At 46.1% G+C, this 25,279-nt stretch overlaps 1 protein-coding gene across 2 annotated transcripts in view; it reads right to left on the bottom strand.

The window, feature by feature from the left end:
- LOC142563438 (uncharacterized) overlaps positions 1 to 25,078 on the bottom strand; it is a 97,332-nt gene extending 72,254 nt beyond the window's left edge. Inside the window, exon 1 of one of the 2 annotated variants that reach the window (XM_075673999.1) lies at positions 24,869 to 25,078. In XM_075673999.1, coding sequence (XP_075530114.1) covers positions 24,869 to 24,931 — 63 coding nt within the window. In that variant the 5' untranslated portion in view covers positions 24,932 to 25,078. The remainder of the gene's footprint in view (positions 1 to 24,868) is intronic. The other variant, XM_075673995.1, reaches the window with a different exon arrangement.
- Between the last annotated feature and the right edge of the window lie 201 nt (positions 25,079 to 25,279).

The raw sequence follows: 25,279 nt of genomic DNA on the forward strand, positions 1-25,279 counted from the left end.
AAATATGGGAGAGGCCTTTGCCCTGCAGTGGGCGTAACCAGGATTATTATTATTATTATTATTATTATTATTATTATTATTATTATTATTATTATTATTATTATTATTATTATTATTATTATTATTATTGCAATGTCTTTCAAAATGTGTCGAAACAATTGGTTTGACCAGAATTCTAAGAGCTCGGATTGATATCATATTGATCCGTTTATTGAATTCAAATTTTCATTGTCATTAGACAGAAATATGGAAACCCTTATTCATCGATTAAGGCTAGGCACTGCGTACACAAAGCATTTCTTACACAGAATTGGCCATGCGGAAACCCCCAAATGTGATTGTGGATTTGTAGACGAAGATATATATCACATCCTTCTATATTGCCCACATCATGACACACCAAGATGCCGACTTCAATCAACCCTAATTAATTTAGACCGCAGACCTTTCAGTTTAAAGAAACTTTTGGTTCCTTGGCCAGCAACGTACTTGCAGAAGAGCGCTTCAAAAGCACTAAAGACTTTTCTCGAAGACAGTGGCATTGTTGGACGTTATTATCACTTTTATTGTTTCGTTCATTTCAATGTCGCTGTATATATGCATGTGTTTGTGGATTATGTTATGTTGACTGTTCTGCTGGGACTATATGGGATAATGCATTTACACGATGTCTGTACCACCCGCTGACTAGAGACTGTGTTATCAGGCGACAGTATCGTTTATATTTTTGAGACTTTCTTCTACATAACTCTGGAGACATTTACCTTGTATATTGTATGTGCCATGCGTTTCTTACGTCGTAGTTTTCCTGTGAAAATGTTGCGTGACAAGTCCTGGTGATTGTATGAAACGTTTCTTTTTTTTATTGAAATGAATATTAGGAGAGGTTGGCGCCTGTATGGTGGCACCGACTACTCCTTGTCACTTGGCAAAGGAAACAAATTTGGGTAAAAAGAGAAAATAGTGACACAAAATATGACATTCGGTAGAACACTGGATGAATAGAAAATATACAGTCCAACAGTACATGAATCGCAAAGTTATTTGATATGTAATCTTGAACCCTGTATGTTGTAGTATGGAACCATTCATGAGATAAGGAGTAGCTGGCGCCTTAAATTGTGCGTCAACATCTCCTTATATTATATCAGTAATAGAAAGAAACCACAAAGATGGATTGCCTTATGTAGAACGTACACATGAAATCCTGTGAGATGCTCTAGGATTGTGCAAGCACTGAAACATAATTAAAATCAGGAAAGCACATAAAACAGACGGAATACTATTAGCGGCATGAAATTCGTTAAGAAGGGGTTCTACTCAACCTCGTGGCAAATATTTACGAACAGTGAGTGAGTAGATTTTAATGAAAAGAAAGGAAGAGAGGTCGACCTGGAGAGCGTGTCGCTAGATATTTACGAACAAGAATAGATAAAACGTTAAAGAGGGCAACTGTCGCCAACAAGGAGACGTGTGACATATTACCACTGGAAGAACTACAGAGGGGTCAAGCCTATGTTACTCACCAAGATATTCGGACGCGTTCGGAACACTACTTGTAAGACGTAAGTATCCGACCCTGATGACTTAGAGTAATGCCATAAAGAGCTAGTTCAAGGGCAATCTTCAGCCTGACGCAAGACACGTAGATGCATAGTAACACTCAGCGATAGCTTTAAATTGTTTTCATCGGCTTGAAGAACGCTTATGATGCAACGCCAAGTGAGCAAACTTAACAACGTTTAGAGAAATGAACGTCCCGAGCTATATGACTTATAGATCAAGAAAACGTACTGCGATTTAAGGACGATTGGACGCAGCTTCCTGGGTAACGCATACATGTGACAGTGGGACACTATTGAGGTTGGGAACTTGCTTTTTTTCCAGCTCAAAAGGCTACAGATTGTCCTCGGTGCAATTTCGGAAGGAAGTGAAGTGCTGGATCGAAGTTGGGGCACAAGAGGAAATTATTTTGAAAGTTATTTCGAGTTCAGCAAGAACAAAACAGAGTTCATGACCCGCAGCGCTGGAAGTTACGTATGTCAAATTTGAAATTATGGTACGCAACAATCAAGAGTACGATACAGTCTGTGTTCTATAGCCCTACAGTAGATGAAAAAGGCTACGTGCAAAGAGTGGTGATTTGCAGTATTGTGACGAGACCGAAGAATAGGAAGGATGTTTCGGAAATGTCCTGCCATAAGACCCTATCAATCGAGTTAAAGAGGCACCTTTACAACAAATGCGACCAGCAATGTTTTTTGGAACCGAAGTGATTCCAACGAAGAAATCTTATAAGATTAATTTCTGCAGAAGATGTAATTGGCGAAAATGAAGGGGCCGAAATGGCACTGTGATATTATCAAGGAAGGACAGAATTCGTACAGAATAAGTCCATATTCGCGGACATTACGCCAAACGTTCAGGCCGGAATAGTTATGTGGCTTGGTTACGTAATAAGATACGATAGCTATGTCAACAAGAGCTTAATGGCAATCAAGTGTCTTGGTACGATGACACGAGGTCGGCGTAAATGTAAGATGGCAGGACAATACTGCTGAGGAAGACCTCAGCAACCAGACCGTGAGGTAGAGGTGAGCGGCTGATAAGACAAAGCTAACTCATCAGAAACAGTGACACTACACAGAAATGAGATATCGTTGACGGCAAAAATAAAAAAAACCAGTCACGCTAGGCTACCTCTGATGGAGCTGTCAGGAAAATGTACTGCCCACCCTAACTGAAATTCCAAGTCGAAATCAATCGGAATGCGCGTTTGCGTTTCCGTATATGACAACGTGTCTGACATCGACGCAATACAGGGTCAGCAATGGGGTCCCGGTGCTACGTTATGCTTAGATACCTGCTGTACAGCGACTGTACATCACATTATCAATAAATCACGCGCTGTTAGTGCTGTGATATGATTATTTCTTTATCACGCTTCATGTTTATGGTGCTATTACGAAACATTAAATTACCTTCGCCGCGCAAATTTCTTTCTGCAATTGAATCATTCTTGCTACGTTAAAAACAAACTGTGGAACTGAGCAATAAAGCTGCAATGACAGCGCAAACACTAGTATCTTGGTTTTTTTTTTCTAAACGCACCTACATTGCATACCAAATAAAAAAATTCGCGATACTCATAGCTTATGTGATTGGCAGAGCCGGCATTCGCAGTGCCAACCCACTCCGAATTGCGTATGCTCAGCGTCTGTCGACAACATAAGCTGACCCAAAGTGAATAACTGTCTAGATCTTCCCCATCAGTGAACCACTGTATCATAAAACACACTGTGACGCCTGATTGGGGGCAGTTCGCCGATATGTTACGCGGGGTCGCCCTCCCCTGATTTATGATTACAGTTTTCAGTGTGATTTGTAATTTATTGTAATTACATTGTTTACTGTCAGTGCGTCTCGTGGAGCACCACAATGATGTATAAAAGTTTACAGCTCTTTGTATAAAAATCATGTATAAAAGATGTACGTGTCCGTGTGCGTGATTGATGTGTACTGCGCATATCACCTTTGCTTCCCGTCTTTCCTTCCTAATACCTCTACTCCTTCGCCCGCTTAATTATTATTATTATTATTATTATTATTATTATTATTATTATTATTATTATTATTATTATTATTATTATTATTATTATTATTATTATCAGCTAGGCGGACGCGACCTATTTCACACAGTATAAACCCCACTTTACTAACGATTTTGCACGTTCGGCTTTGTTACGTTGCTACTGAGTGCTGCAAGAAGAGCCACGGTGTTACGCTCGCCAAGTTGCTTGCAAGGAGAAAGACAGAGAAAACATTTATTTCATTTCGGCCGTCCAGGGCTACTGGGAGTTAGGATGGTTGTGAGAGGCTGCTGGTACCGGGGGCGAAGGTGCGACGTCGGTGGCGTCGACTCTTGATTGGGCTTGGTCCGCTTCTTGTTACACGGCGAGCCCAAGCGCCGTTGTGGGCTCCGTTAACGCGGTCGCATTAGGTGGCGTTGCGTCAGCCAGCCATTCCTCAAGTGTGCGTTTGGTCTTTTTTGTAGTGCCCTAAGTACAAATTGAAGTGCGTGTTAACTTCCCGGGCAGTCCCAAAGTGTATGAAGTGTGTTGGGGAGTCCCCTGCACCGTGTGCTTTTGAGGAAGCCGTCTTTTCCGGCTATGTAGTGCAGGAATGTCTTGTGTAGGGAGACAACGCGTTTGTGCTTGGCGCTAAGTACCAGCGGCCTCGCGTGTTATGGCGTGTGGTGGAGCTGGGACAGTAACTTCTTATTCATGTCATTCTGGTATTTTCAGGCGTCGTATATTTGAGGTAGTTTGTTTTAATTCTGTTGAACCGAGCGCGTCTCTCCACTGGAGAGGAGGTCCCGGAATTTTTCCGTGGGGTAGGGCGTGTGACTTTTCGTTTCCCTCGATGCTACAGCAATTAGGTGCCCATTTAATAATGATATGGTGTAGCGGGTTAATCATCGTGTAGCGTTTCGTAGATGTAGTTCGGCAGGTTTCCTGTGAGGAACGCTCGGCTGCTCGACTGTCCGCGCGAATGAGGATGCTAGTGTGTTCGTGCCGGGGGGGGGGGGGGGGGGGAGGGGTGCTGCTGTGATTGCTTCAGTTATTGCCACTATTGCAGCTGTTGTTCGGATTGGCAGACATGTGTGCAGGCTTTGGGTATACGCATTGGTCGCGACATTATATGTCACCGTGCAGTGTGTTGTGGGGTCCGTACCCGTGGATGCGTCTGTGTATTACACTCTTGTGTCCGGATGGTATAGCAGTCGTTTGAGTTTATAAATTGTTTTGTGCAGTTTCTTTCTTTTTTTGCATTCCATGTGTCAGCCTTGCCATCATCTTGGATTTGGAATCCGAGAATATGAATTGGTTTGCGCCTTGAAATTGGTTCATTCATCATTGGTAGTGGTTTGCTGAGTGACCTCCTTGGCTGGTAACTACGATAGATTCTGATTTTTCCGGTGAGATGGAAAGACCGAGTTGTTTGAGACGGGAGTTTATGACATTGATGGCTTGTTCTAGTCTGCATATTACGTGACTTGTAGATCCTGCGTGTGCCCGAAGTGTAATGTCGTCTGCTTGCAAGGAGAAGCGCCGCTTGCCTTTTAGTTCAGACGTAAGAGGCGCATATGTCTCTAACCAGCAGTAAAACAGGCGCGCGCAAACACTAAGTGACAAGCGGCTACCTTGCACGCCATCGCAGCTAGAACCTTAAACGAAATGCGAATTCCTGATTTAGTGGAATCATGCCGTTAGAACATTTGGAGAAATTAACTGCGACAAAATCTGCTTAGTGTCACATTGTGCAATGAGCGTGAGATTAATACGATAGTATTTGGGTGAACTCATTTTATGCTTAAAACAGGTTATAAGTAAAATTTATGGTATGCTATGACATACGATGCTCTATTCTGCCTTCATTTCATTAACAGTTGAACTGAAATAAGCAACTTTCTTTCTTTTTCCAAAAGGCTCCGACTAAATGCTTATGTTGATAATAAAACTTTCTGGCCTTTCCTGCAATATTTTCTTCAATATTTCGCTATCATATGAACAAACGTTAGCTCGCATTTGCTTATGCACACGCTTACAGATGTGAAGCCAGATTGGGCCGGCATCTAGTCAAGAAGTGCTGAGACGGGGTCGCCGTAGCCACCACGTGACAGTAAAGGGCGCCACTGATTCAGCAAGGGCCTTTCTCCCGGCTGTTCTGCACAACGTAAGGGACCCACATCAACGAAAACCGTAAGGGACAGAAGAAACAATTGTGCATGCCCCTACACGCTCTTTCGGGTAATCCGCAGCCATAGCGCCATGTAATGTTATATTACTGTATAATTTAATCGAGTGACCTCGTTCCTAGCTGACAGTGCCCTGGGGACTCCGTTACGCAATCGCACGGGTGATCCTCGTCGCAGCTGTAACATTTCACAACATTTCAGTGCGCCGCGCCCGTTTTAAACAAAATGCATGTCCGCCTATTTCCCGTACAAGCCAACGGCTTTTGTTTATTTTGCAAGAACTTCAAAACACTTCACCACCGCAGCCGGAACAAGCGTGCAGATCTAGTCAGGTTTGTGCATGGTATTCGCAGATGGCACTTACTACAGTTGTGCTTGGAAGATCTTAGGCGATTTGGCGCTTTCGCCACTCTGAATAGATATTGGTAACGCTTATAGTGATTGGCACTGCGTGGGCTTATCGGCACTGAACTTTCTCCAATCTTCACCGAAATTCTTTTTAAAAAAGGTGTTCTTCTGCGAGCGCCGGAATCTTGCTGGCGTTAGCGAAAATCCTGAAGTTATCGCCATCGTCTCGACTGTAAGTACATATAATTACCAAATTGTGCGGATATTTCCTCCTGTTTTGTTTTGTTTTACTTGACTTTCTATTCTCTTTCCTGTAATCATCTAAACTATTTTGATCCCCCTCCCTCGCACTATACCGAGGTGAATGTCATATACATTGTTGCAAAAATCTGTGTTGCAACAAACTTTTCTTTCTCATCGAAACCTCGCAGCTTGCGTAAGCGTCTTCGTTGTAGTGTGGGACTGTTTTTATCAGGTTCGAGACAAAAACAGACGCAAAGGGAAAAAGGTAGAAGAAACAGACTGACAGCTGCCACAAGAAGTGTCACTACACCTGTCTACTCGTAAAGATGGAGCGGATATGGGCAGCGAAGTCATCCAAAATGAGCTGGGCTGCATAGCAGCTGCGGTCATGCTGGTCGCCAGTATATAGTTCGTGAGCGTTTGGTGCGGGCGCACGCGCACCTTAGAACCATTGACATCATCGTGCCAGTGCGTTCTTATTTGCAGTTGCGAGCTCTGCCCGCTGCTCGTTTACTCTTTATGACAAACGCAGCGAGCAACCCTTGTATAAGAAGCGAGCCAATAGCTCAGAATAGACGCAGTCAGCTTGCAGATCTCTAAATGGTCACGAACAATGCGCAGGCTTGTCTCTGTTTGCAGTAAAGAGCTCCGTACTCTGCGCCGAAATTCATGGGGTGACCACGTTTATACCTACAATTTTCATCTCGCTCTCTTTGTAAAGACATTTTACAAAAAAGACCCACTGATCTCGGAGTCACTCATAAGCTTGACTTCACGTGTCATTATGCGACCTGGTGTCTCGGTATGTTTCTTACTAGCTTTTTTTCTTTTCTTTCTTTTCTCTGTGCCACGTTGTGTCTGTGCGTATTAAACTTAGTTCGCATAAGAGATAGTTAGCTTAACTCTAGTAGGTAAACTGTATGCCAGCATACTTAGTGCCCTTGCATGTTGTATATTTCGTACGCGTATTTCGTATTTCGTAAAAGAAGTAGCTGAGGTCCCATTTAGAGAAATCTGTATTCTCTGAAAATCATGTTGTTGTTTCTTTTAATCAAACATGCTCTTCTTTTTTGCCATCACTTTTTGCCATCACTTTTTTGCCAACCGCCAACTACATCCTACGCAGGTTGCTGCCCCAGCTCTCTCTGGTCATCGCGTGGCACGTACTCGGTTCAGCGCGCGTACCAAGCCGGCACTCAGTGCGAAAGTTCTCATTGGGCTTAATTAAGCCAGTTTCCTTCTGTTCTGAAGTGATGCCATGAATATTTTATCAATGCACGTGTTGCCGTGGACGTGTTCCCCGCGCCTGCAGCACTGCACTGATTGCATTTTCCGATGCTGTATACCACAGATGCAATGAGTCCCGGTGCTACGCATATATAGACCGTGACATAACAGTTACGCTGTTTGACGACGTCGTTGACATTTTAGTACATACCGGGTAGGCAATGTATAATACAGTGCGGATGTTTCAATGGACCTTTTGCGTAATGCCAGCAACCCTGCCAGCGCAATAGTCAACATTGGTTCGCACCACCATCGTTAAGGATAGACGTGCAAGCGAGCGTAAAACTCGCGTAGAAACAGTTAGTGGGTCCCGATCGTTGCGCTACAAGTCTCATCCAGTTTGCTACAGTGCTCTGACGTAAGTACATATAGCACGTTCGCCGAACACTATAGCCCTGCAAACACAAGTTTAGTTCCCCCCACCGGGACAGGTGAAGTGCCTTGGCATGTTCCCGCGCCTTCAAGACGAGTGTGGCGTTAACTGCTACAAAGCTAAAGCATCGATTATGAGAGGCTTTGACCGCAGGAGTCACAACCTATTTGTCGAGTGTTACGTCATTTCTGATTCCATCCGAGCAAACTACACGAGAAAGAGGGTAGCAAACCAAGAAGCGTGTCATGTTGCAGTATCCAATGTACCGGTGTAGCGACCAACGTGGTCATCTAGCACGCCGAAGCAAACACTAGAGCATTTGGTCATACGATGGGGTCAGCTTGTAATAGCCACCGTTGCCCGGCGTCTCATCTGCGGCTGATTAAATGTGTCTGCTGTCGCCTACAAGGATTTAGGGCTCACGAGTGCGAAAAATGGATAACTAGACTTGTGTTCGCTGAGTGATTGGCGAATCGATGTTGCTACGCCTAATTGTTGCAATTAGTGTGCAATATAGGCAAACTATCGGCATGGCCACGCAGCGGCCGAATTCACAGTTTAAGTCGATGCACTTAACGCCGTATTCAATGTCGCGTACTTATCATGTACCTTGAGACAGAAATTGTACACGTAGAAACGCTGCTTGCATAGCGGCACGCAGCATGTCTGCATGTCACATGTCGAATATGATTGAACCAACGATGGAGAAACAGCTCAAAACATCCAAGAACACGATGGGGCAGGCGACCGGCTACCACAGCCTGCTCGTGTCTATCTCTCAAAATGGCGGTCGGAAACCGGCGTCGCCTGACTCCCGCACAGGGGGGTCGGCTTTGTGCAAGTCCCCTAGACAATCCGTTTGCATCCAATAAAAACCGTGAAAGAAATCGGCTTGATGTACCCTGCATGTCCCTCATGCACATACCGAAGATTTTCTGTGGGGTCTGCAAACGTGGTGTACCCTTTGTATTCCTCATATAGTTTCATGTATCGATAATGCTCGCTGTATGTTTCTCATGAACATGTCTGAGGTGCTGTCTGAAAATGCAATTGGACGATCCTGCGTTGGGTTTCAGCAGGTCATATCTAGCTCATCCCAAGAATATCTGTACATGTTCTTTTTGTGGATGTACAGATGATATTCATTGGCTTCATTCGCTCACTGCATGAAGTATACATACTAATGGCGGGTTCCCTTGTACTCGATCAGGTCTGGTGATAATAAAGTGGCATGACCGCTTCTGTAGAGTTACATCGTGCCCATGGGATATCCTTGTGAGCCCATTCTAGGTCCAATAGAAGACAGCTTTAAAGGTTGCGCCACTAAGCACATCCCAGAGGTGGACGTTATTGCTGACAAATGCCCTAAAGTTCACCACATGGCAGAAGTAAGAGTCTAGATCAAGCAGCTCACAGAGAACTTGAAATGGCAAAAACAGATCATAATGTTGATCTGAATAAGGGTAGAACCCTGTGGTAATAAAGGCAGCTGATGAGGAGACAGTAGGATTCAGAAAATAAAAGTTGTCCAAAGGTGTAATGGTGTTAGCAAAGCACCTCGTACCTTTTCCGGCTTTCTAGGGTGGAGAACGACAGCTTGGTACGGGGGCTGCGTTGTAAACCAAAGAAGAAGGCCGCAATTAGTGGGTATCGTGCGAATAACTGTCTTCACTTGCGTTGGCCGGGGCATACTATTGTCCCTGCTATGGTTGCTTGAAACGTATATCTATGCCATGCACGAAAGCTGCAAGCTGAAGCTGGATATATATACAAGACAATGACTTCGTCATGGAATGTTTGAATCTTTATACAGTGTATTCGGTAAACATATCAAGCACGGTGCGCAGGCTTTTACGAAATAAAACTGATTTCTTTCAAGTACGTGAAAACATTAAACATATTACATTTCGTGAAACCCCCAGATGTGGCGCAGTGGCTTTGGAGTTGCGCTGCTAAGACCCAGGTCGCGGGATCAAAGCCCGGCCACGGCGCCCTCATTCCGATGGAGGCGAAATGCAAAAACGCCCGTGTGTACTGTGCATTGGGTGCACGTTAAAGAAGCCTAGGTGGACAAAACAACTCCCCACAAATTACTACTACAGCGTGCCTCCTTGTCATATCGTAGTTCTGGCACGTGAAACCCCGCAGTTTAACATTTTTTTTTTATTTCGTGTGAGAAGTTGACGTTCACTGGTTACGAGGGACGTAGCGCGCACTGATAATAAGCACTTCCGATAAACCGTGGTGCCTGTCTTATCGAGGCTTCAGAAAGCGTCTGCGTTCTGCGGAGAAGTGAAATGTTTTGCTTTAGACTCGACCAACAGTTCCAGGGCCTCTCGGAGAACAAAGTCGTCGTGACAACATACACGTGTCTCCGCACTGAAGCGAAGACGGCGAAAATCGTTGGGCATCGCTCGCATCGTCTATCTGCAGCGTCCACGATAAGGTGAAAGCTTGTGTACGGTTGGCTTGGCTGGCGACTGAAAAAAATAGCAAGCTTTGTCTGCGCTGGAGTGTTACCACAATGTAACCACTGCACTTTGGACGACGTATCATGTGGCGCCCATGCCCATGACGAAACCGCGAACACTCACGATGCAACTGTCGCCAAGGCTGCCTTGTTTGTCCCCCGTTAGAGCTGACGCCTTCGTTATTTCAACGACGAAATTGCTTGCGCAGAACTCCAAGCAGTTTTCCTCTGTTCGTGCGATTCCGGCCCACTCAGCGAAAGAAAAGAGAGAAAAATATTGCAGATAAGTTAACAAGCGTTATTTTTTTATTTCCTTGGACAAATAGCTACGTACAGTTGTACCAGTATCTCCAGAAAAAGAAATCAATTTGCAAATGTCCACACAGAAAAGCATCGGCACAGATTACACTAGCAAAGGCCGGGCGTCAGTTACACTTCGCCGGCAAATGTAATGATGTATGTGAAAAAATATATAGTAGCGTTTCTGAGGTCACGATGTTGCATAACAAAAACCACGCTTCGATCAAAGCGTCCGATTCTTCTGCCACTCTTAACAAAAGCCGATCCCGCAGACATTCCTGCTGAGAACAGATGGCGCACTTGTTCACATTTTGCACACAGACAAGCGCGCCCTGTACGCAAAATGCCACCAGCACAGCGGGCGCTTCGCTTTTAGCATTTCGTTCGCGCGTTGCGTGCAAGTATATAGCCAAGTTCCCTGGTAGTGTCCGTCATCGCCAAAGGTATTGGACGTGTCTGGGTGTCTTCGTGGGTAGACCGGGCAGCCCTGTCAGCAAAGTCGTTGCCGACGATGCCGTAGTGAGCAGGAATCCAATGAAAGATTATGTTGTGCCCTGTTTCTAGGGCACGGTGGTGTACTTCACTGATGTCGGATATCATCTGCTCGTAAGTTGTGTGATGTAAGGCAGGCTTGATAATGTGAAGAGCTGCCTTAGAGTCACAAAATAGCACCTATTTCTGTGCCGGCTCTTCGGGGACTTCGCCTACTTGCACGCAAAAAGTAACAAGCTTTCTGGAGTTCAATTGCCTTCAATTGCCGATTGCATAAGCTGGACCCCTTGCTACTGCTACAACTGCCACCTAGCCTTTCCCGCGGCGAGACAACCTTGCTATGCCACTTGCGGCTGGGAGTATCGTACGGCAATGACTGAGAGCCCGATGTGCGACTCCTGCAGGTGCGAGGAAAGCACCGAGCACCTGCATGTCGTGTACCTGCCCTCGCTACGACGTACAACGCCTCTCCCTCAGGACGTCTCTAAACAGACTGGATTTGAGACCGTTCGCTGAGTCAAAGATGCTCGGACCGTGGCTACACCCGCCACTGGCACGAAAAGCGGTTCGTGCACTACTACAGTACTTGAAGTGCACCGGTTTAAGAGACTGCTTATAGTGGTCCCTGTGCGTCATCCCACGTGCAATCGGTGATCACTCCATCTGTACCTCTTTTCCTCTTTCTATTCACCCTTTACCTTACTCCTCAGTGCAGAGTAGCAAACCGGGCGCTCGTCTGGTTGACCTTCCTGCCTTTCCTGTCCTTGTTCTCTCTGTCTCTTTGGCGCTTTTGCTGGAAACTTATGTTGTCTGTTTTTAATATACTACTGATGGAAATGAGCATTGCCAAAGCAGCGCAAAAGAACAGCAGTACTGTGAGTAAGGTGGGCGTATACAGAAACAGCCCAGAGCTTGGTATGGAAAGTAATTCCTTGGTTTCGATTGATTCATTGATTGATTGATTCATTGATTGATTCATTGACTGGTTGAAGGTTGGGCCAACGTCGACACAGTGGCACATTTCTGGTCCATCATTGAAGGTTGCTTGAACCCGACCACGGGAATGCTACACGACAAAAAAAAAATCTATAGTTGAGTTGTGCTAAGGTTCTCGATTACGTAGAAAATTGTATTATAAAAAGTTTGAGCGCTTCATAAAAAAGAGCATTCTGCTGTAGGCATAATTAGCTTATAAAAGATAATTCAGATCCAACGCACACATTGGAATGTATGTGCGAAGTTTTTTAATTTAAGGCGCTTCTCAGGATCCTTTTAATAAAGTTCTTCGTATCCATATGCTATGCAACTAAATTCGATGCGTACAATTGTCTTCATTTTCATCCTATCCAACGGGTAACCTCATAAAATCCATGTTTATCCACAGCAAAGGGCACAATTTAAATATAAGAGAATTCTTACGTTTATGCACACGTTCGCAAGCTATGCCGAAAGCCAATAAATACAGTCCATACGAATGCCCACCGTGAGACGTGGACGCAGTGGTGTGATGCGAACGAAAGCGATTATTTTTTGGTTGTTTGTGTGTGTAGGAGAGGTTGGCATCACGTGTGATGCCGGCTACTCCTTGTTAAAACGTGAGTCTTTATCATGCGACATCGGAAGACTACAACAACGCTACTACATAACTGAGACATCGAAGGAGGTAATGGAGGCTAGGGAGGGAAGCTTGGGAAAGAACAGAATGGAACTGCGGTAGCGAATGCGGGGCCACTGGTAGAAGCAAGCAACAAATGTACAAAAATGACGATAAAACAAACGTGCAAAAGAAAATAAAGAAATCGTAAGAAGAGGCGTACGGTGTGAGAACCATACGACGCACGCGAAAGACAGTGGTAAAGTTCACTGTTATTGGCCCGTTTCATTCCCGCGTCTGTGGCCTCGTGCGCGCCCGTCCTACGAGACGTGACGCATGCGCTAGTCATGACCGAGGTTCGGACGGGTATTTTTGTTTTTTTCTGTGTGCGAGCCAGTGCAGCAAATAACATAGCGAAATGTGAGCTTACTGGCAAATACAAGCCATTCTGATTACCTCAATGCACACCTTCGCTGTGGTAAACCTGACAAACACCCAAATAGGGGCACCCTGCACAGCCTACGGAAACAAAGCCGACCTTACCGGGTGATCGAAAAGCTGTCGCGCATCGGGCAAGTGAACAGGCTGAGACAACAGCCGAATCACGGCGAAAATTGTTCGCGCCAGTTTGTAGGGTTTTGTGGTATTGATGAAACTGTCCGCTGCGGTGAACTGCGCTGAACTATGATAAGGCCAGCCGCCAACCCTGCTAAATATGGTGTTTTCGCTTCAGATATCACATGCGTCCTTCAATGCACGCCTTGGTAAAGTACCGTAACTGCATACTGGGGGGGGGGGGGGGGGGCTGCCGTTCCTCTGTCACCGTCCATCACAAGAAAAAACATAGTTTTCTTTAATAAATTCCACAGCAAACCACTAAGTTGTGCTGACGCTTTGCGACAACGAACACTGTGACTGCTCTTGATCAATTGCTGTGCCCCCATTTTCTTCTGTGGAAAAGTTCGAAATGTGAGGCTTTGCAACAAGACGATCCTGTATATCGGAACCTTTACTTGGCCGTTAAGGAGTCTATCCTCCAGTCTGACTCTAAACGAGCACCCTAAGGAGAGAATGAAGGCTAGGAAGATAGAATGAGAGAGAGAGAGAGAGAGAGCAGAATGATGTGCGAAAGTAATTGCGGGGCAGGGGGTATACAAGCAGCAAATAGACAAAAATAGCAATCGACTAAAGGTGCAGAAAGAAGCGCAGCTTCATAGCACGGGGCTTTCAAATGCGCGATGAAATACAAAAATGCATCTTCACAGCTCGCATCATCGACTGATGTGCACAATGGTGGGCAGAATGGTCTTGTCGGCTACGCCTACCTCAAAGCCTCTCAACTAAGAGTCGCTGTCGTTGCTATACTGCTAAAAGCGGTAGTAACGTCCAAACACTAACCGGTCTTTGCACTTCGCGCTTGCGTTTTGCCTTCCTTAGTGCTGTAGCGATGCCTCACAATCGTGGGTGTGCTTGGCGTCGGCGACGCGTCGATGTGACTAGCCTGTCTACCAACAGATTATGCCGGCGGGTCAGACTATCGTCGGCGTCCTGTTGGCTTTAGTGTCGTGTTGCCCTAGCGGGACAGAGCTGTGCGGATTGCGTGTGCACGTAGTATGTAGCGCGTTAAGTGAACTGCTTTGGATATTAATGTGAACCCTCGTGATAGTAACTGCATTGCGCCATTATCGACCTGCAGGTGAGCCAGCGCCTTAGCACTGAGAGATGCGCAAAAGTAGATACATGGTGATTGAACACAAATCACTGACCGAAGTACCCTGCTAGTGGCTCCCTCGTGAAACAGACTGCGTCCCGGACATATTCGCTGCCTTTCTGAAACAGCGCCAACAAGTCAGTAGGCTCGACCGCTCTTGACCATTCAAGTTCTCCTACATTGGTTATGTAATTTAACCTCGTAATATTTACCAATCGTAGTGCTTACTCGAACCAGGCTACCCGTTTTAGAGACACCCGGAGTCAGAGTGGGAAGTTGAAATTTCCCCTCGGTACACTGGCCACGCGGGGTCAGTGAGCGTCAGTAACCGAATCAGATCAACCCATCTGAGTCGGTTATGCGCGGACCCGTTTGACAAAGGTATATGCATACGCGATTGGCTTGGGTACAGTCGGCGGTGCAACGAAAAATCAGTCGCCCTGTTCTACGTCGTCTTGTCCCACCTCGACGCAGGCTGCCGCTGAGATATCGGCTTGCCAGAAACGAGATCGTGTATGTTCTGCCGGGTCGTGTTGTCTCAGCCAAACCACTGACTCGATCGCATCACGTGGGGCATGTGTAAACGGACCTTTTTCTTTCGTCAGCATATTTTGACAGCGACATGTCGCTTTTGTGTTTGCCTGCAAAAAAACAGAAAACGAAATGTTCAGAGTGTCTTATTTCCGGTAGGCAACGGCAAGTGATGAGCGCAGAAATCCAGGATGCGCCAGGTTTGTATCACGAAGCAGCCAAGAGCAGGCCGCCAGCACTGATCCTTGCCTCATGAGCTTGCGCAACTCACGGTGATATCATCGCATTATACCACAACAACGTTTTGACTTGCCTCCCGGTAACTGCTTGCGTGATATTGTGAAATGCTGCAGCAGGTATAGGGTCCTCCCAGCCTTGGGGAAATAGTTCATTATAGTAGTCTATTGGACATTACATCAATATTTTCTATACTTCGGGGAAACGAAAATTCCTATACGTCGCGTAACATAGATATAGATTTATGAAACTTTAATCTGTAGGCCTTGAATCCAAATTTAAGCTACTAAGGCGTATCCGCTATGAGTGGACGGCCCTGTACATTTTCCGCCCAATTGAGCGCCGAGTCCTCTTTGCTGAACAGTTGCTGTGCACAAATGAAACAAACGTGAAGTATCTCACATTCGGCGGCCAGTTATCTGGCTGCTAAGATTGTCAGGGTGGACGACAAAGGAGGTTTCCGAAGAACATCTAGCAAAACGTTACAAGGTATCGTTCAATAAAAAGATCTGCAGAGTTGCAGGTCTGCAGAATGAGGCGTTTGCAGAAATTTCAATCGTTAGTACTGAAAAGCCTCTGAGTTTTGTTTTCCATAATCTATCGCTTGCCTTCGTTATAGCACAGAACAGCCAGCTTTAACACTTTGTTGGCAGCATGCATTGGCGTACTGAGTGAACTCGCGTTTGAAAATGGCGAACAGAGTTTAAACTCGGAAGCGATTCTACAATGACCACGTTACGTTTGGTTTGGTCAATCGTCATCGTGTGAACGCGCTCTGGGTGTTGTGTTTTTGCTTGCTCCGTTAGTGCGCACCATGTGCTCTCGGCACCATGTGCCCAGAGTGCATCGCGTCTATAGTATGCACCACGGCACACGTGCGCGCTTTTGGCGATGCGCACATTGTCAGGTACACGCGCAGCACATTTTAGTCGATACGAAAGCGCTAATCGCAGTGTGCACCGAACAGCAAGAATTGGATAACATGTACGCCGTTACAAGTGCCGGGTCAGCAAAGCCCGCCTGCCGATGCTTACTTTTCCACACGCGCACAAGGCTCCAAAGTGAAGACCACTCGAGTACTGAGCGAAAAAAATAATCAACGTTCGTTTCACGTACCAATCTGGCTGGTACATACTTGTACGCATAACCTAGAGATCTGCATATCACTCTGTTTACCAAACGGCAGACCGGGAAATCATAGCTTCAGTACTCGAAGTTCGCAATACTCGTTTTATTCGACAGTTATCAGCATGCGCGGTAAGCACCGGCAGCACACTCGACTCGTACGCCTGCGAGTACACAAACCTTATCTCCGCTCTCCGTTATCTATGGCACCGTTATCGTGTGCCACGCAGAATATACGAAGAGTGATCGGATTGATTGCGAACTACAGCAGGCTGGGCGATCTGGTAGGCGTTAGGACAGAAGTACTAGTCGCAATCACACGAAAGGGCGGTAATTGCCCGGGAACAAGAGGTGTACAAACAATCGTAAGACAGTATGATGGACGCTTTTACTTATACGTGCGCGTTATGCAGCACATCTCAGCGTGAACTCAGCGTCTGGGAAATGCTTTCAAAACCGCTGCAGGTTTATTGACCTGTATTTATAGCCGCCCAATAGCTGTCCTTACGCCCTGTGTCTCTCAGCTGGTCCGTCGTCATATCCCGTCGGCTTCGTGAGTGAAACGCTGTTACTGCGAAAATACCGTGTCTTCTCGAAGTAAACCTAGCTTTCTAAAACTAAAACTAAAAAAAAGACAGAAAGATAGAGAGAAAATACAGAAGGTCAATCAGCAGACTTTAGCGATTCCTCCGCGTCTGAACTATACTTTACGACATCGTAGTTAATCCACAGACTCCCTCCCATAACGCCCCTAACTTTGTTCTAAGCTGCTATAATCCTGTGCGAAGTCTCCCAACTGTAGGAAGCGACGGCAGCACGAGGAGAGCGACAATGACGAAGCCACAACAATGACACGATGGTGACGGCGACAATGACGCCAGCGACAACGGCGGCATGACGACGATACCTCGTTAACTGACATCTAGACAGTAAAGACTCGCTCTCTTGCGTAAAGCTTTGCGAGGTGAACGCTGAGAATGACTACTGCGCAGAAAGCCGTGCTGCGACCGACTGCTCGATCCCGCACCGCGGCCGTTTTGCCGGCTGCAGGCTCCGAAATACATGCACAGCGAACACACAACTCTCGTAGTCGGCTACGCGCACGCCAAAAACCCCGCGCGAATTGTCAAGGGGGGACAGAGAGAGAGAGAGAGAGAGAGAGAGAGAGAGAGAGATATGAAATAAATAAAAGAAAGGGAGGAAGGGTCAACCAGAACGGAGGACCTGGTTTGCTACACTACACTAGGGGGGGGGGGGGGTGAAAGAGGAGGAACGGTAGGAGGAAAATACGAGAAACACCGAGAACATGCAGGCGTTCACTACGCGCGAGCACATCAAGCGATGAAGGTGCGCAGTAGGTCAGTGCGTGGTTAGTGCGTTTGGCTCCTGTCTGCACGTTACCGCAGGTGCGTGAGCTCTCTGCCAATCTGAGGCGGTTACCCACGCTTTCCTTTTTCTGACGCTGATGGCTGATACGAAGTGGACAGCAAGTGCCGGATGTGAGGCGAAATCTCTATCGCAGGCAACCAGGCGCGGAAAAGACACAAATTACTCTTAGTTTGGTCCCTCCCTCAGTGTATTGTAGTCCCACTCCTGCTTGGGCCACAGTGGCCTGCAATATTCTGGAATAAATAAATAAATAAATAAATAAATAAATAAATAAATAAATAAATAAATAATTTTTTTATACTCTATAGTGCATCCGAATGAGCACAACGTAAACTTTTTTAGGCTTTTGAATCCATTAACATCTTGATCGCGAATGGTGCCGAGACCATTAATCGCGCAAGTGTTATTTCTTCATGTGCCCCGTGAAGTTCCGCGCTCGATTTACCACCTAACCTGTAGAGGATTAGGATGGTGCTAGCTATACGGGCAGATCTAGCCTTGCAAAGCCACGCTAGCAATTGCTCCGTGCGAGGATAAACATGCACGGGGATAAGCGTTTCGTCAGCACGGGCGCTCCGTGTAAAATATGACTAGACAGCTGTACACCCACACCGTTCGCTATGTTTATGTTACGGGCCTCCGAGAGACGCCACTGAAAGGCGATCCGCGGATCCCGCGCGCTCGGTCGGCGGCATGCACGGTCTGTGAAGCAAAGTGCACCATTGTCGGCACGGGTCACATTCAAGCGATCAGCCCGAAGAAAGACCTATATAAGTGTATTCCCAGTGTGTAATCAGTCCCAGTAGTACAGCTTTGTTATCCTTCTAAACAAACCGTCTCTCGTTTCCTCTAGCAGCTTCATCGCAGCGCAAACAGAATGCTACCACTCGACCGTGTTCACCTCGTATAGAATGAGACGACCTGTGGCGTCAAATGATTGGCGACGTTTAGCATTACTTGATAAACTACACCACTCGTTGAATAGGTCTGTATATTTAAAAGAATACTTCAGGATGAGGCGAAATACCTCTTTGAGAAATCTGTAGTGTCCCTGCGTGAAGACCAATTCCTTCACGGTCGCGACAGGAGCCACTTTAGGCTTCCGTCCGTCAAGGAGAGTCTTGCGCTGTTCCACGAATGTTGGGCGTCCCAGCAAGTAACGCTTCATATACCACCATGAGTGTGGCACAACGGAGCCGTTAGTGAGTGTGACAGTCCGATCTTGTGTCCGATCACGCCGGCGTTCTCGCTGACCGTGCACGAACACGCTACAGTAAGGAGGCTTCTGATTCGCTGAGTACCTCGGTCACTCAGGACTGGTATGGTGGAGACCCCAAGGAGCTAACGTAGTTCACGATGGTCGTCTTTGACAATCACTGTATGTTTCCAGGTACTCTCACTGTCATCCTCTATAAGTTAGTGTTTTGGCGCGCAAGACCATCAGCAACTTAATTTCCAGGCACGCCGAAGTGTGATCGAACCGATTCGATGCGAAATCCAAAATTACTTAGCTGATTGATGATACGTAAAGAACGCTGTAGGCAAGTGCCCTGCGGAAATCCCCACTGCAGTACCTGGAGTGCTGGCTTGCAGTCCGATAATCTTACTATCGGTAGTACTGGGCAAGATTTAAAGGCTAACTACAAGGAAATTTCACTCTGGCTAAATTAGTAAATCTGTCGACGCAATCTTGGCAAAGATTCAGTGTTGATAATTGTCTCATTTTCTTATTAGACGCGTTCAAATACCCCCTAAGCAGACGAAGCGTGCACCATGGGTGCAATCGGAGATCGTTGTTCGAAACGCGCGTTCAGTTTCCGTTTCCGACAACAATCTCCGATCGCACCCCTGGTTGTGAGTGCGTATGACGTAAGTCCCAGCACGTCGCCTTGGAGATGTTTGAGCGCCCCGCGGGCACCGCAAAATCTTGGAGGACATGCCGAGGAGCCGCGCGTTCTGATTCATGCGTCACTTCCGTCAAGTATTAATGATGACGTTTTTTTTTTTTTCAGTGTCGGTATCCAATACGGCTATTTTCTCAACCTTCACGGGACGCATCTACTCGTATTTAAAACGTAAAATTTTGCAGCGAAGCTCGCCTATGTATACGCTATCTGAAATTACGCATTTTACGGGGTCCAAAATTTTGTTGCAGTTGGCCTTGAAGTTTCCGCAAGGCAGTTTCAATTGCGATACTTTCGCTTATTTTCGTAGATACAAACCACTATAGTTCGACAGCACATGAAGTTCCCATGAAATGTCGCGAAAGCTGAAGCACTACACTCTCGTTAGTGCCTCTACTCAGCCTCGTTCTTAATGCTTTACGATGAAAGGCATGCTGCTCTCCCCACAGTAGATGGCTGGCTGTTTCCCTAAGGAAAGATCAGAGAAGCAGCTATTCTCTGTAAGTTTCCAACTAAATTCAAGGATTTCTTTAAAAGTTGGTTGCGCAGCAACCCTATTTGAAATTTCTGCAACCGTGGTGTTAAGGCGGAGGACTACCTCCGTAAAGCTGCTTAATTGCCACGCATTCAAGCGCAGTACTTACAGTACGCAGTTCTGGGTAACAATATCTCCGAATTTAAGCAACTGAAATAAATTCCACCAAAAAAGCAAACGAGGCTTCAGCAAGCACCGTCCATATAGGCGTGTGAGATTGTCATTAAAAGGGCGTTATATAGGTACTCTCGGACCAACGATTCAGCTTGAACTCAAGTATTATTCTCGTGGGTTTATAGAACAAAACCACAGGGGCATATAGGTAGGACACAATAAAAAAAAATTATATTTGCTACAGTGTCGTATCAGCGATTTATGTTGGGTTCCCGTTTCTCCAGTCCCTGCTGTGCAAGTTGTAGTAGCCACATCGGTTCAGTTTTGACGGCAGTGCGAGAAAAGATAGCTGTCCCACTTGTCTGGGCTAAAAAACAGCACCTTGTGCCATCCGTCAAAGCAAGGATACTGTGTGCAGGCTATACATTATTTAGGAATAATTATTTTTCTGATAGGGATAGAGATCGACAGCGTGTTCACACAATGTGGAGCAAAGGTTGCTAGTTTTGCTGCGTCCCTCCCTGATCAATCATGTGAAATTATCTTTTTGTCCGGACGCAACAAAGCCTCCCTAAAATAGGGGCTCGCGCACATGTGGAATACAATGCAAGGCTAGCCACCCATTACGTATTTCTCTTTAATGTTACAGTGCCTCCTGAACATGCCGTTTATACCTGCCTGTCTATACCTACTTAATGGTTATCATGTGGAAGAGGAATCTAATAGAACTGTCTATGTGCTGTACAACACAACCTGTGTCTCGTTTCCGGACACCTTGCCTTTCTTCATTGGCTGGGTTACTGGTTTTACACACCTTGGAAACCATTAAAGGTGTGGAAAACAGCACCTTAACAAAAGTGCGTTCTTTCACTTTGTTAAGGTAGTGCGAAATTTCATAAAAACATGGTGCTGCAGCTATTGATTTTCCGGTCACCAGAAGAGGTTGGGCCATTAGCGTGTTCATGCAAATGTAAGTTATTTAACAACGTTTCTGCAACATAGATCTGCACGTGGTGAGGGTGCCCAGCTTCCGGCAGGTGAGCAGGTTGACGAAGGAAATCATCGGTCATACAGTGACAACACATTTCCTCAGAGCATTTTGAAAGCACAAGCTGACAACGCTTCTTGTGACATGCTTCTCTCTCACACACTTTTTTCTATTCCCTCCTCTCCTTTTCTCGGTGTAGGGTAGCCAGCCAGAATATCGCCCGGATATTCTTGGTACGCTTGGTTCCTCTCTTCATCGTGTATCTCTAAAGACGTTGACAATATTGCTGCCTTCGATGCGCTCAGAAACGTTTCTGTTAAGTTCCGCTAAATAAGGACTAAATATGTGACAGGTGCAAGAATCTATACACACTCATTAATTTGAAATGTTGGGCTCCCCATTCCACCGGATGCACATTGATTTCAAGTAAGCAGTTAAATTTTTGAAAATCTGACGCATATTTAAAATGCATCCACCCGAATCTATCAAGCGCATTATTTGAGGCAAATTTGCAAATTTAGCAAATCATCACTTGGTAAATAATGGTACAGGTATTTAATGTGTGGAGATAGAGAAGCCAAGGAGGCCTTTGTCATAAATGGAGCTCAATCCGTTCAAAAATTTCTTCAGCGCTTTTCAACAAAATTTTTAGTGTTGGTCTATTTAGTCGCAGTTGAGGAGACGTAATGTTGGCGCCGCATAACCTCGATCAACGGACCAGTGCGCTTCATGAGCGGCGAATATGGCGACTATGGCGATATGCCAGAAGTTCTGTTTTTCTCTTTCTTTCTTTTTCTTTTTCTTTTTTCTTTTCCAGGCTTCCAGGCAGTTAATACTTTGAAGGGCCTTCGTCCTCGTCTGGCAACATTCTGCATTCAGGGAGGCCAACTTACGAATACACAGGTTTATTAAGAAGAAGTCGGGTATATTGTATATTCGGTCACCGCTAGAGCGAAAATGAAGATAAAGTTTCATTATAACTTTTCTTTTTTTTTAATTTCGCGCCGGAACCCCAGCGCCGGTAAAAGAGTGTGACGTCACTGATTTCAATGTATTTTTCTCGTATTTGAATCGTCGTGGCTGTATAAAAGAGCTTAAAACTTGCTGAGTTCAATCTTTCGCTCTACTGGAATCTTTAACGACAAAAAAGAAATAACTAGGTCGGAGCAGACACCCTCAGAATCAGTGACGTCACGGCGTGCTAAGTGCGGCAACTTCAATGTGGCGTCGCCACCAGTGCTTCCTTTTCGCGTCTTTTCTGGTTCACCATTCATGTTCTCACGTTAAAAGTAGCTTTCTTTCTAGGAGGGGGGCGGCGGCGTATTGGTAGAAGGATAGTGTACTAATGCTGCTCAATGAACGAGAAGGGCAACCGAGGGACCCGATTATTGTTAATCACAACCGCGTGAAGCCAACAGATAATGAAGGCCAGAGAAAGCATAGGGGAAGGTTTTCGTAGTTTTTAATTCAAGCGTAGAAATAGTAAGCTAAACGGGAATAAATGCGGACGAAAAAAGAAAAAAGCTTGCCACCGGAGGGAGCGGAACCCCCAACCTCCGCATTACGCGTACGTTTCACTTCCAATTGTGCCACGGTAGCGGCTGTACCCGTGTATTCTTGGGTATTTGTGTGTACAAGCTGGGAGTGTTAGCCAGCGCCACTGAAGGCCATGGCGGCGAATGTGGAACATTCTTTATACTGCTCGAATACTGCTCGAATAATTTTTGTCTTTAATGTTCCTTTAAGGGTTGTGCGCTACACGTGTCTTGTAGTCAACGCGTATGATTACCGAAGCGTATGGAAAACGCCAGCCGTCGATCCATGACAGGAGGCCCGAAAGCGTGGACTAGCAAACTGCATTGCACAACCTGCGTAGCCACACCGGCGTCACCGGATTGTATGTTTCCGACCTCTGGGTACTACACAGCGCAGACTTTAGGAAAACGCTGTTCTAAACGTTGTTCAGGCATAAAATGTTACCGACGAAAAGAAAGATTAAAGCAACTGATCTTCTAAAGTTCTGAGGCCATCGTTGTCCATGCGTTACACTTTCGAGGCGAGAGCGAATTGCTCAAGCTCGCCCGCCCATAGGAACATGCTCAAGCTCCTTTGTATGTATCGCCTCAGGTTGGTTATAATGACCCTCTCAGAGTGACACACAAATTGAGTTGACACAGTTCTTTGTTGGAAAGCATGACCCTCGATTTTTTTTACTATACGTACATTTCGTGTTATCGCCGTTGTAAAGAAAGTTGCAGTGAAGTCTGGCTAACGGGCTCTCTCTTGAAAGCGTGGAATACCAGCCCGAATAGTGATATGGTGTCAATGACCGAACTTGGTGTTATTTACTTAATAATGTAGCATACAATGGTTGATGTCGTGTAAATGTTATTTTTTAAAGATGGTGTGCTCTTTTATCAAGAAAACATATTCAAAAATTTATCATCAAAAAATCTGGTCTAGCCATAATTACCTAGCGTTTATTTGTCTCCCGTACAGCCCACCAGACATATTATACCTTGACTCATATTACGTGGAATTGATTGTAGTATATTCCCACACTCAATGCGCGAGCTGCAAACGGAATAATTCGTACGCTGTATGACTTTAATCATAGACATTTCCGGGGTTTGAAGCGCACTTATGGCTCAAGTACTCTCTGATGTCCGTGCCGCTGGTATGATCTTTAGTTGTCGAAACTCAAAGTCTGCTTTACTGTTTTACATTACCAAAACGTGCACCTATTCACACTAAAGATCACTTGCGAGGCAACAGTTGGTGCTCGAAGCAATTGTTTCAGAGGATCAGAGCTAGATCGCACGAAGTTAGCAGATATAAGGATCAGGTCGTTGACTCTCGGCGCATGACACACACTGAACGTTTCATTTGACTCGCGCAAGCTTCTAAGATGCTGCAAACGCACATCCGCTATAATTATGTAGTTATATGCAGTGTGGCCAATAGACGTCTGCCTCTAATACGCGCCTGACAGAGTCTGCACAGAGCGCTCTCTAAACGCCCCTAAATGCCATGACGGTAGAATGGCGTTTAAGAGAGAGCAAATGACAGTGCATTGCGGGAAACAGGGCAACAGATTTTTTTTTTTTTTGTGCCAATTGAAGAAGACGTGAACAGACCATTTGACCAAAGAAAAATCCTCAAGCTTACAAAATGTGCTGTCACACAAGTACAGTCCAGTCGAAAGGCCTGCATTATATAGCGCATATAGTAGACAGGGATAAAAAGAATATTTAGCCAAACAACTATCAGATCTCACAGACTACAAAGTCTGGTAGTAGGAACTGGTATATCCCAAGGCTGAGAGGACACACGAAAATGGGGGCACCGCAAGCCAGCAGGGGAAACGGGCGTGCCGCTGCTGTCAAGCGCGCTGCGTGAAACGTCCCACGTACGAATAAGCGAATAAGAAAAGAAAGGCGTGTATAGGGGTAATAAGCTCTGCGCTTGCCTCGCTCTCTTGCTTGCCGTAGCGGCCGCTGATGGTGGACACGTGCTCGGCGCTGTGGTACATCGCATCCACGGGCGCCGACACTGTCCGGAAACGGTTCTTTGCAGCGCTGGTCGCCCGTGTCAGGGGCACCGTCGAGGTCTGAAGCTAAACTGGCCGTCCCGCTCGATAAGCGCCCGGTTGCGGCAGTACTCCCTCCCAGCAGGCAACGGGTCATGGAGGCGGCCGTCGACGCCTCGATAAGGACCGCCGCCGACACGCACTCTGCTTCGGTGCAGCGCACCTCGGTCCGCTTCGATATCGTTTGATAGAGACCCTTTTGTCTTCGCCGTCGGGAGACAAACTGCGGAAACCCCGAACAGTGCCTCCCCGACAGCTTAGCGCGGCAGGGAATGTGCGCTCGCGGGCGCG

The sequence above is a fragment of the Dermacentor variabilis genome, chromosome 1 (assembly GCF_050947875.1).
Source record: "Dermacentor variabilis isolate Ectoservices chromosome 1, ASM5094787v1, whole genome shotgun sequence".
Classification (NCBI taxonomy): domain Eukaryota; kingdom Metazoa; phylum Arthropoda; class Arachnida; order Ixodida; family Ixodidae; genus Dermacentor; species Dermacentor variabilis.